Source organism: Convolutriloba macropyga, chromosome 3, assembly GCF_964194025.1.
Source record: "Convolutriloba macropyga chromosome 3, txConMacr16.3, whole genome shotgun sequence".
NCBI classification, from domain to species: Eukaryota; Metazoa; Xenacoelomorpha; order Acoela; family Convolutidae; genus Convolutriloba; species Convolutriloba macropyga.
In genome coordinates this window covers 11,315,584-11,328,670 of record NC_134470.1, presented here as the reverse complement: position 1 = coordinate 11,328,670, position 13,087 = coordinate 11,315,584, and the positions used below count along the sequence as shown (strand labels likewise).

Here is a 13,087-nt window from a genome sequence, read left to right as displayed (position 1 = left end):
GTCAGTTCCGATGCTACCGATTTAGAAGCTATTACTCCAAACCATTTCCTACTTGGCAACAAGAACCTTTGTTTACCGTATCTATCAGGTGCAGAGCAATTTGTTGATCATAGAAAGCTCTTCCGACAAACACAAGCTTACGCAGACCTCATCTGGGACAGATTCCGTAAAGGATACTTGCCAACGTTGAATAGTCGAAAGAAATGGCAGACCACAACGGACAGAAGTCTTCAGCAGGGTGATCTTGTGTGGTTAGTGGAAGACAGTGACAAACGTGGATATTACAATCTGGGTCGAATAACCGAAACCTTTGAAGGTTCCGACGGAGTGATTCGATCAGCGAAAATCCGAACAAAAGATGGATGCTACAAGAGGCCCGTAGTGAAGCTCGCTCCAGTACTACCAACTGACGATGATGTTTTCACGAAGGAAAACAGGGCTGGCGATGTTGGAGCTGAGCTTAAGGAATAACAAGCTTGCATAGGCGGGGAAAATAGAAACAAAACACTTTCTGTTGTCTTAGTCATTTTAATAGTTATAGTTCTAGTTCTAGTTACAGTTTGTCACGTGAGAAAAAAGAGAAAAGGGGGGAAATAACAATAAGCAACACACAGAACGCAACGTAGTAGCCGCAGAAAACGGCTGAAAGTAAAACTCAGCAAAATATTGCAAAACAAATTGTCTTGAGCAGTAAATAACGTGTTACTGTGTCTTGAACTAGAAATATTCCTGAGCAGTAAATTGTTACTGTGTCTTGTATTCAAAATATTATTCTTGAGCAGTAATTTCTGTTACTGTGTCTTGCATCAACGAATTATTGGAGCTGAAATTCAACTGTTACAACCCCAACTTCTGGTATTCTCAACTTGTGAGTACAAACAGCAAAAGCCAACTTAGGTTTAAATTTAAATATTTTTGCACAAACAGGTCTTAGACATATATCTTTGTCTTCGATTTGTTTTTTCTATCGGATTGAACTGGTATACATAAAGAGATCCCGTATTGTGTGATCTGTAGCAATCCAGTTCAAATTGATAGTTGAAAAAACTAAGATCAGCGAATAGTTACGAACTAAAATAGTTAATGCAACGGTAAGTACAGCAGAGCGGATATACAGTTACAAAAGCGAACTGCATAAACGAAGTATCCGGACAGATTTTGTAACCACTCAGAACGAACTGGGCGGTGTAAAACTTTCTTTGTGAAACACAAGGAGAGCAGCCGTTACAAATAAAGGTTTCCCTCTAGCATTTTTCAGCAGCCCAAAAATTTCACTGAAAGGTCGTAATTTTTACAACTTTATTTGGTCTTGTCTTGCCAACTCATGGATAATCCTTTTTGATTATCTTGCCGAGATATTGATACTCATATAAAGATTATCTCGTAGGTTGGTACATATCTTGCAGTATCACGATGAGGTTTAGAACCTTTTAGTATAAGTTTTCATGAGGATGTATCGGTAAAGATGTACACGTTTACAGCAATTGCTTCAAACCTTGTTCGAGAGCAATTAATCACGCTTGGATATCACTGCAAGGAAATATTGAATTGATCTCCTTTGCTTTATAGCCCTTACAAAATATTGCCCTCTTTTTATGGTGTGGTTACAGTACTGAGGAGAAGGGTCTGTACGCTTATCTCTGTGCCTACTTACCGTAAAGGGGGGGGGGGGCTATAAATACCTAGCAATCGCACGTAAATACAGCTCACATTATTGCATAATCAGGATAATGGTAGGTACTTTAAACCCCACTAAGCTCGCAGGTATGATCGGAAATGTCCACTAATTGATGAAACCAATGTTTTGCACGGTACCTGGACCTTGTCCGTTGGTGCTGGTGCTGATAGTTCCAGAAGTGGGACAGTCCCTGTCTTTGCACACCTCTGTCTCAGTCGCCTCACCAGAACAGAGCAGATCTAACAACGACATCGAATCACTTTATAAATTATCACTTACATCATTGGTAATGTCTTAACGTAGCCCTTACATTAAGAGGTAGTTAGGTGGCGGTCAAGCAAGCCGATAGGCAGGCAAGCCGAATTTTGAAAATGAGGTTGTGAGCCGAAAAATTTTCGGATACCCGTATTTTAAGTTGCCCCTGGCGGGCCGGTGGGCGCGCTTCGCAAGCAAGCGGAACATAACTATTACATAACTTTCGGCTTGCTTTTCTGTCGGCTTGCTTGCCTATCGGCTTCCTTTGCATTCGCCAGGTAGTTATTCTATTTTGAATGGCATCATTGAATGAATGACATCTGTTATATTTCACTTGAATTAAAATAAAATGGAAAAGTTAGATAAATTAATTCATAAGTTCAATGCTTATTCGAAATCTTTTTACGCAGCGCATTAGAATTCCTAACATGGCGATGAGACAAATTAAACCGTTACAAGTTGAACACAGCCAGTTCTCGTTTTGGAAATTACGATGCATACAATTCAAGAGATATGATAAAAACATGTTCAGTTGCTCATGCGAACTGTATTGTAGAAACGGTTTGAGTATCATTTCTATTTGTTCGTTTGGGTGTCCTCTGACTTTTGATTTCCATGATTTAGCGGATATTACAACACAAATTTGCTAACACAAATTCACTATAATTAACCATTGTTTAAGTAAACACTAATTTTACGGAAAAATGTGATGCTAGATTTTTAGAAACATCTTTTGCATGTATCTGGGGGTCAAACAATAAAAGGAACTTCTGTGATCGTTTTTCAAGCAAAGATCAATCAACGGGGATTTTCTAGTTGGAATTGGTAAACATTAGCTGGCTGACTAAGAAAACAAACTACCATTACTTAAAGAAAAAGTGACTTTGAATTGAAATTTTTGAGTTTGAAAAATCAATCATACCCGGCAGATGCCTGGCTGATGTAACTAAAAAAAATTTCCTATCGCACAAAAAACTTACTGTTACTTTTGCGGTGGATCACAGGCTAAATTTCACTATTTCCCATGTCTTCCATTTCATCAGTTAATTTAACAGAGAGTTTAATTTCACCTTAAAATTAATCGGTAAATTGATGCACTACTTAACTCAGCGATAATTTTTTTATTTTCAGCACTTAGCGATAAGAGGAAAAGGTCCTACAAAATACATCGCGAGAGAGACTCTGATCTCGCTTTATATGGTAACATTTGCTCAAAGGCGGCAAAAATATAAGGGAAAGCGAAAGCCGATTTTAACGCCTTTTCCCCCATGTTGTAAGATTGCAAAACAGAGTTCTTGTCCGAGTGAACCTACTCGCCTTGTAAATGTGCCTAGCATTAGACCCTGGTAAAGTAATGTTGTGACTACTCACATGTCTCAGCACTTAAACTCTACAAATTACAGTCTTATTTTTACACTCTTTTCCCAGTCAATTTCGGGTACAATTCTCGGCCCGGGTTGAGAATTAAACAGACGATGACTTGATACTAACTGATGCACTTTCTGCGCTTGCGTATCCGTCTGCCCTGTCCACATGCACTGCTGCAGGGGGACCATTCCGTCCACGAGTGGAGTAAATCCACCATCACTCTCGACTGGGGACAAGTATCCGCCACTATGAGAGAACAGTTCCGCTCACTCCACTCAAACTTAAATCCATCTCCTCCTCTACCTCCGTCTAAGGCCGGATAAAGTCCTGAAAAAAATGTTTCAGCAGTTCAGAAGTCTGAGTTTACATGTATTTTTCTATTATTTCTAGCATAGGTCCAGTGGAGGTGGAGAAGGGAAAAAATTGATATTTTTTCCCTTTGTGTGGAGGATTTTTGCTGAAAATAATACGAAAAATGAGCTGAATTGCAGCTGAAATTTAATTAAGACATGTATTGAAAACGAGCTGGAATTACGTTACAATGCGCTGAGCTTTTATATATTCCGCGAATTTGTTACAAAAAATGCTTGAAATGATCTATAGTTAAGAGGTCGACTTATGAAAAGGCCGTATTGAGTATGTAAAGACGGTTTGTCGACCTAAAAAAAGACTTTAGTAAAAGGTTCGAACAGGTTATTAAAGAAGAGGAATTTTTCTCCACCTCAACTTTATTTATAGTCAATACATATAATCGAGCTCTCGCTGACACCCGTGTTCGATTCAAGCACCGTGAAAATACATAGACCTCCTTTGTAGACTAATAGTAAATAAGACTTACCTGACTGAGGCAGTAGTCTCTGTCCTCCGTTAGATGTGGTCAGTTGCTGAGAAGGGGTGAATTGAACCCTCAATCTGGACTCGGACCATCCACTCTTGGCAGTGTCCACTTTTGTCACCATCCATCGGGACCAATCAGACACGTGTGTTGTTACCAGAGGAGCTGAACAAATACAAAGTTGTCATAATTTACCAATTTCTACATGACTGCAATAAATTAGTTCCCTAATAAAATGTGTGCTATCCCAGTAAACCCTAGTTGATTGAGGATGGTTATCTTGCAAGATCTTGCAAGAATCTTGCAACACTATGCATCATCTTGCAAGATTCTTTCAAGAGTCTTGTAAGATAACCGCAGGAGAAACGAAACGCCTTGATAAGATCCATGATAAAATGTATATACGGACGTGAAATATCTTTGCAAGAATTCTGCAAGTTCAAAAAATAAGATCTGGATAAACAAACGCGAAAGATCTATCGGGATCATACATAATGTGTCAAAATGTGACATTACAAAATTGTAATAGTTAACGAAACAATAATTTCACAAAAATTTCATAGTACAAAATTGAACTCCATAAAATATTTGGGCTTCCGGTGTGTATTTTTCCCCAAGGGAAACATTTTTGTAATTATTACTTTGCTAACAGACTTAATTGCTTTATGAAAAGCTCGAGATAAGACGGAAACAAGCGTTTATTGTTAAAAAAATGATGAAAGGGTCATCGTTGGTCAATCCATTAAAAATGATTGTACTGCGTTGCAATATTACTGCGGACGGCAAATCAAATTATCGCCACGTGAGTGGTCCCCTCCAGAGTAGCAACATCCCCTAATATCTTCACTGATCCTTTTTAGTTGATCTCGAACGTTTTGCTCTCGAACGTTGCTCTCGAAGTTTGAAGCAATTATTGTAAACGTGTTAGTCTTTTTATGCACAATTTTCACGAGATCGTTTCTGCGCTTTTGTTCTAGAATATTCTCTGACTTCTTGGGTGACTTGTCCACACTTAAGTTCTTCAATTTTAGTGATCTCAATTATTGTTGATAACATAAAAGCGATTGAGCGAGGTTGAGGATCGAAGTTGTTGTAGCTGAGAGACTTAGATTTTAGACTTCTATACTTGAGGTTGGAAGATCGATCCCCTACCTTTTTGCACCGATGAAAAAAATTCTAAACTACACCCCTAAATTAAATTGCCACCCGCTTGTCGTTCGAAAGCATTTAATTTGACGTTAATCGGTTTTTGTTTGAAAAAGTCAACTCTCAGCAACCAGAGTATCAACAAAACTTACACAAAATAGGAGGCTGAGTAATGTCGGAATATCATTAGGCTATAGGAATCGAAATTGGGGCTTTCGGAAGAACGTACAATTTCTCCAATTTACCCTTAACTTGCATTCAAACAAGAAGCCATTCAGAAAGAAATGGGACAGCTTGTATACTTCTTGGAAAAACATAGATGTATGGTTCCAAAATAGTTCAAATCCATTGATTTCTGTAAAGCAGTGTATTCAAAAAACTGGTAAAAGAAAAACAATGACGTAAAAACGCAAAAAAATTTCCAGAAACTTCTTCCACAAGAAGTGTGAATTTTTGGTTACTTTTAGGTCAAAAGACCAAAAACGTAAGGGTTAGCATAAACTGTGGCTGGACTTATTTTTATGCGTTTTTTTAGCTGAATTTTCTGAAAACATTGTTATAAGTTTTATCAAAGACTATACGTTGTGATAAAAATCAGTGTAAGGCAATTAGTGGAAAAATTAGTACTCGAACAAAAATTATTTAAATAAAAACTAGTGCATCAATGCATTTTCATATTCATATTCATGTTTCAGAACGCTTTACGTTTTCCCCCTAAAAACAATAAAGATGTGGGCATGTCCTAAAAGTTATGTGAACCACTAAAAAGTTACACAAAACTACTGGTGAATGAGTATAACAATTCTTTCATCTCAAACAACTTAACGGATTAAATAGTGCTGCCGATGGGACCTGCCATGAACGAGACAAGACAAACAACAAGACAGAGATCAAGACAAATCAAATAACAATAACAAGCATTAATTACGAAAAGAACCCAAAGTCCATTTTTAAACAAGCAATTACAAACTAATTGGGATCAGACAAAATTTCAACCGAAAATTGAATTGTTCTTCAATACAAAAAAATTGGGACCTGTCTTTAGTTAGACTTATTAACATGTACACAAAAAAAAAATGCTAAGTTAAATAAAAAATACTTCTATACTCTTTGAAAACGATTAATCTCGATGTCACAAAAACCAGTAACTATCAATGGAAATCAATAATTAGTTTTATTTAAACCCCAATAGGAAGCCAATGAGATTTGGGATGAGTCAGAACAAATCATAAGACAACCAAAAAAGGCACCAAAAATGCAGCCATGAAACTATGGGCTTTTCATTGAAAGTATGATATATTTTCTCTGGGCTTCAGTTGCGCGTAATTGGGATCTGTTATTGGTTAAGTTTCAGTTAAATTAAATCTGGTGTGTAATTAGAACAAAAACAAAAAGAGCGAAAAAGTTCAAATAAAATGTTAGCTCCCCAATACAATCCGAAAATTGTTTGGATCGCCAAATACCATTAATAGACCTAACCTAGTCTTCCTATTGCTGCTTGTTCATTAAATTTACTCATTGTTCCAAATGTAAGTGAACAATATAACGTAGCAAGAATTCAATATATCAAAATTTTAAAGAAATCGAACTTTGAATAATAATCGAGTTACATTAGCGAAAAGCCGGCAGACTTTTATTTACAGAAAGTTTTCTCAGTTAACGGAAAAAAACCTGATTTAGTTGAAAATTGAGAAGATTTTGTCAGCAGTTTTTAGGTTGGTACTTCTTGCAAATTTAAAGAAACGGGGCTGAAGAAATTTATGTGGTGCCGTTTTCGATGAAAAAGCAGATTTTTTAAAAATTAGCCACAATTCTGGCCAAAAGTTGGTTCAAACAGTTTAACAGCACTCCGTTTCTGAAGATAGAACATATAAAACTACTTTTAACTTTTTATTTGTTTTTTAAAGCAAATTTGACACAAAAAATCAATAGATATAAGGTAAATGTGAACAACCTCGAAAACTCTGTGGAGGATACAAAAAGCAAAAAAAAAACTTTCGATTAAATATTCAATGCTTAACCGGCCTTCTAATGATAGCACTCACAACCTTCCAAAATAAAAATATAGATCAACAAAAATTGAATCAACAAAAAATCAGTTGAGCATATAGTTCGTCCCCCACTAAGGCGGTCGGAACAATTATATCGTTGCTCAAGTTACTTGAATCACTATTTATGTTTTTTCAGTGAAATTTGAATTGTCAAAGTGATCCTTTTTGCTTTAAATTTTTTTTGTTAGCAGTTTTTGAATTTCTAAATCCTGTAGAGAGAGGCAGCACTTATTTTTCAAAAAGCCTTCTGATAATTCAGAGGAACAAGTTGAAGACATCCAATTCATATATTTGCAAAGCAAAGAAGCAAAATGAACGGGTTTTATAGTGTTCAATAGACATCTATCTGCTGATCTAAATCCGAATCTGTAAACTTTTTTCTGACTTAACTACAAAATTTCCCGGGTGGAGGAGTCAGCGCTTTATTATGTAATAAATGCGCTGAATTGAGCTGAAGAGAGCTGACCGGAGGGCTGTCACAATATTACAAAAGGCAGCAGCGCATTCTATTGCATTATTTTGCGCGATTGTTGAGCTGATTTGTATTAAAATCTCAGGGGTTCCTCAGGATGAAGTCCGCGACCCAGGACAGGCATTGGCCAGACCGACCATACCCAAAGATAGGTAATGACCAGACCGAACAGACTTTGAATACCATTGGCAAGACTGAACAGACTTTGTCCAGACCATTGGCTAGACCGATGGCCAGGCATTGCTGACATAACTATCAGAAAGCTCCACGACTCGGGTTTCGGGTTTCCAGCTTTAGCTAAGTTTGCTATATTAGAAAGCAAAGTCTTACGAATTTAGTGGCAATTAATTTTAGTGAAAATAATAGTGAAAAATTAGTTAAAAGTTGTATTTGTATCGTTTTACTGGAACATAAATCTGTGAAGATTATATATCCTGTACAATACAATCATTCATTTATCAGTTAACCTCAAAAGCATGAGTTCAGTTTTTCCTAAGATTTTTTTTAGTTTTCAGGGCAATGATTTGATATATCGAATAGACATTTTTCTTTGTCCTTGTTCATCACATTTCAATTTTGTACGATGTTTCTTTATTTGTACTCAAGATGTATTGTGTCGACTAAATTCATTCATTCAATCATTTATATGGCGCCGTTGTACTGCCGTCCAGTTTCTTAAGTCCGGGAGGTCTGGGCTTACATTCATTCAGTACTATTTTTTCTTTAAAATTTTTGTCTTGGTAAACAAATTATTAAGTTAAAAGTATAAAAATAAAAATAGGAGAAAAAAATGCCACGAGCATGTTTTTAGTTATGAATTCTGATTCAATCAGTACTGGCCCCCGAATCCTTTACGGGACATTTATTTTTGTCTGGAACAAAGTGGCTCGCTTGCATCTTTTCTTGTAATTGTTGTTTGTGTTTATAGCTAATGAAGACTTTCAAGTTTTATTGTCTACACAATAAATAGATTGCTTATTCGCAATTTAAAATTTATGTACCATGAAAACAATTAGTTTATGATTTTTGCTAACCAGAGCATAACGACGTAAAAGTTATTTTAGATCACATATAACCTCTTATAAGAGCAATCATTAAAGCAAAAGATTGAAAGAAAAAAATTAAAACTTTAGTTCCAGCGTCATAAAATTCACGAGGACTTTTCTGTCAAAAAACGAGTATGTAGAAAAAAGGAAAACCGCGAACTACAGTAAAAATTACAGCAAAATTGTCTAATCATTGGAAGTGGTGTCCAATAACTGAATTCCCATTGCGCATAAAAACTTTTGCAACTTGGGACATACATTGAAACAAGGAAGAATCGCATCCGCAGTGCGGTGAACAGAAAGTAATCCTCACCTGTCGAAAAAATTTTTCCCTCAGGATGTGAGAGGAAATGTATGAAGGAAATCAAACAAAAAAGAGAGTTAATTTGGAAACTAAAATTGTACGTCCACAACGACTCTTGGAAAACTGATTAGTGCTAGATTTCCTCAACCAGCAACATTGCCAAAAATGAATGAACATTCAGAGATGATTATATAAACTAATTGTGTTTGGGAAACTCAGACAAAATTTCGTCCCAAAAACGACAGAACTTTTTCCGTCTCTTTATTCCAATGTAAAACACCGGCTTTCAAAAATGGTGAGTTTGTACCGACAAAGAAGTTGTTTCACTCATATAAAATAGCACAAGATTACCCAAATTCAGACACGAAAAAGGAGGCTCAGCAACGTGCGTTCGCACAAAAAGTACCGACCCCGCTCATCCAAATTTTTCGCATAAATGTCTACCAAATGAAGAGTAGTATTTTTCAAAAAGCAAAATGTATGAACAAAAAGATTGCTTGCAACGCAAATAACACAGTGGAGTAAAAAATGCCGCATTAGATAGATGAGATTAGCCATCATTATGAAAGTAAGTCAAGACGAACAACAAAATCAAACAAAATTAATTATATTCAAAATTTTAAGTTCATTTAAACAAAAAACATATTAAGAGTCAAAACTGCGCCAGATCAAACTGAAACACAAAAAAAACATGTATTTGACTAGAAAAAATATGGGACCACTCAACAATGAGGCTCGGTTAAAATTGGACAAAAACAACAAAAAAGCAGCAATGAAAATTTGGCTATTTTATTATACAATTAATTTCACATATTGAAAACCATTAGATAGCAATTGAAAAAATATATCATGTTTAATATCACATACGCTTTTATGGGAAGGCTTTAAGACCTGCAATTATTCAATTTTTTATGCGGTTACAAAAAGAGCAAAAATAGAGACAACAAACAAAAAATTCATTTAAAAAATGCGAGAAAACGTTGTTGAAGTCGTAAAGCCAGATCTTGCACAACAAAAATGCAAAAATGAGGTTTCCTTGAACGAAAATATGGTGTGCAATAATGTAGTCCTTCTTAAGGATAATAGGAAATAAGTTGAAAATAAAAAAGAGAAACAGCAAAATTAAGTAAAGCATTTGTATTTTTAGAAACATTTTTTTTAAAATCCATGAAAGCCATTTGCTAAAAAAACAAACAAAATAGGTTTGTTTACTAGTCCAGAGAAAACGCTTGAGACCTTTAATTATTCGGCAAATGTTTTACGTCGAGAGAAAGAACGTCAAACATAGACAAAAATTAAAGACCATTAAAAAACATTATTTTAAAGACATTATTTTAAAAACATTAAATTTTGTGCACTTGAATCTCACCTTTAGGACAAAAATGTCATATGTTAAATGTCTTTTTTAAACAAGACTACGTAACAAATTGACAAAAGTAAGCAAAAGCGCGAAGTTAAAATGTGTTTTATTTCTGAAAATAAATGTTTTCAAAGTCAAGCAATTTATCAGCTATCCTCTCAAATCAGACAATTTGATAATTTATTCCTCCATAAAAACCAACGAGACCTGTCATTATCCAGGAATTTTCATTGGAAAAGTAAACACTGCATTTAAAGACAATTGTGAAAAAATCAATTAAGTTCTTGGAGAAAGGTTCTCGTCGAAGCCATTTAAACCAGAATTTATGCCTTTAAAGACTTTTATAAGTTCAATTGTGTTTTGAACAAAAAGAATGAATTATGTCAATTTTTAAAAACGTGATATTCTGACAAAAGGGGAAAAACATGAAAAATAGGCCAATGCCTAAAAATAGAAAAAGTTTCAGAAATCTAGTATTTTTCAACGCCAGGAAACCACAACTTATTAGAAAAAGGGCACAAAAATGAGTTTTCGTTCAAAATAAAGAAGAAGAAAAAGCATTATTTCTTTGCCGACACTGTGCTACAAGTTGATCCAATTTAAAGAAAAATAGTGGCAAGGTTCAATAAGCCATTGTTCATTTGAAAGTCAAACTTTTCTTTAAGTAAAAACGACCTTAATCATTCGAGTATAGACACTAGATACGAAAATTTGGAGCTGCTTAGAAAGCCAATTGGAACTGTCAATATTGAGCTTTGATTTGAGTTGTTCTGTTCTTCAACTGACAAAAAAAATTGGTTACTTTTTTTAAAAAGACCGACTGATTACAATTTGAACTATTTTTGAATTGTAACAGTCCAAGATTGAACCAAAACAGTTCTGCTATTGCTGTTCGTCCATTAAGAACACTCAATTGTTTCTAATGTTTTAGAACTAGATAATTTGTTGAATAAAAGATGAAAAATAAATGCTGTCCTTTTGATTATCATAGGATAAAGTTAGCAGAAAATGGCCAAATTTTAGTTTCCGACTACTCTCAATGAAAGTGAAAGTAGAACTAGTTGCCGTTGTGTTTTACAAAGATTGTGTTAGTTGTTTTTTGGTGTGTATTTCCGGCAACTTTAATCAAAGTGGAGTAAAGAAGATTAATTTGGGCAATTTTTGATGAAAAGGCTGAAATATTTTGCAAAATGTTTAGCCAAAAAATGAAATCTAAACAGTCAACAAGATTTTTTGTCTCTAAAAACATTCAACAGTGTTATTGTTAACAATTTTTACATATATTAGCAAGTTTGACGAAATTTTAGGCATAAATTCCGGAAAATGTGAGTCAAAGCAACGGAATTCACTCTATTTTCTCAAAAGTTTAAAACTCGATAACTCCCTGTAAAAAGCGAAATTCCAAAAAATCCTTTTACTTCCATGTTCTACGCTGGACGGGCTTTTTTAATGATGCCACTCATAAATTTCTACGATGAATATATCAATCGGTCATAATTGTCTGAACAAAAAGAAAAAAAACCCAGTTGAGTATGTAGTTCTTCCCCTTCAAGGGGAGTCGGAACAATGATCCTCACGAATTTGGAAAAGAATGAGCGAAGCAAGCAGAGGAATATAAAAAATAAAAGTTTTTTTATACAACAATCCACAGGTACACGCTAATTTCACTCTACTTTTCAATTTGGTATTCAGGCTTGCTTCTGCTTCCACTTGAGAGGACAAAGAGTTCAATAAACCGACATTAAAACTGGTACATAAAACTAACTAATCAAAGTTTAACAGGCATCTAAAACGGTGTTTTGAGTTTATCTCGTTTAATTTTTGTATTCGTTGTTCGATATTGCCTGCGTTTATTTTAATTCCTTTGTTGAGCAACAGCTCTTCGTTTTTCAAATGAGTATATTAGAGGACAACAGAATTAGCCTAGAGAAGTTGAAACAATTTAACGCAGAATGATTAAAAACATGCAAAAATGGGTTCGGAGAAACTAATTTTTGCTTAACAACGCGAAAAAAAATATAACAAAGCAATTCCTGAAATACAATCGCGAGAGTTGAATACAATCAACACTTGACTATTAATCACATTAATGGAACAACACCTTGTAGTTCATTTTCCTGCAATTTGTGATTGTAAACTCGCTCTAGTTCTTTCTACCCTCTTTGGGCAATACTTTTATAGCAACAGACTAATTGAGAGGAATTTTTTTAAACGCACCGTTTTTCCGCTTTTTGTTATTCCTGTGGGAAAAATTGATTAGTTGATTAGTGGACACGTGCAGAAAATCAGGAAAGAAAATCGTTCACCATCCACGAACTTCTAGAGAAGTATCCAACAACCGTGGTTGACCAAAAATAAAAAAAAACTGTAGAAGATTAAGTTTCATTCACTGGCTGAGATTAAAAGACTTTTTACACCCTCTGATTGTGTGGCAAGAATTCTTTCAAGAAAACCCAATTATTATTATAACTGTTTTAATTATTACTGTAACTGTTAGAAAAAAAATGGATTCCACATATTTTTATTGTTTTAAGAATATGAATTTAAATTCAGCGAATCCTGGTTTAAACCG

General features: G+C 34.9%; 1 protein-coding gene across 1 annotated transcript in view; it reads right to left on the bottom strand.

Annotated features, from left to right (window-relative positions):
- Positions 1-13,087, bottom strand: part of LOC142336529 (semaphorin-5B-like) — a 51,462-nt gene that overhangs the window by 27,196 nt on the left and 11,179 nt on the right. The window contains exons 3-5 of the mRNA XM_075385436.1: positions 4,140-4,301; positions 3,425-3,628; positions 1,816-1,917 (exon numbers count right to left, since the gene is read on the bottom strand). Of these exons, the coding sequence (XP_075241551.1) occupies positions 1,816-1,917; positions 3,425-3,628; positions 4,140-4,301 (468 nt within the window). The remainder of the gene's footprint in view (positions 1-1,815; positions 1,918-3,424; positions 3,629-4,139; positions 4,302-13,087) is intronic.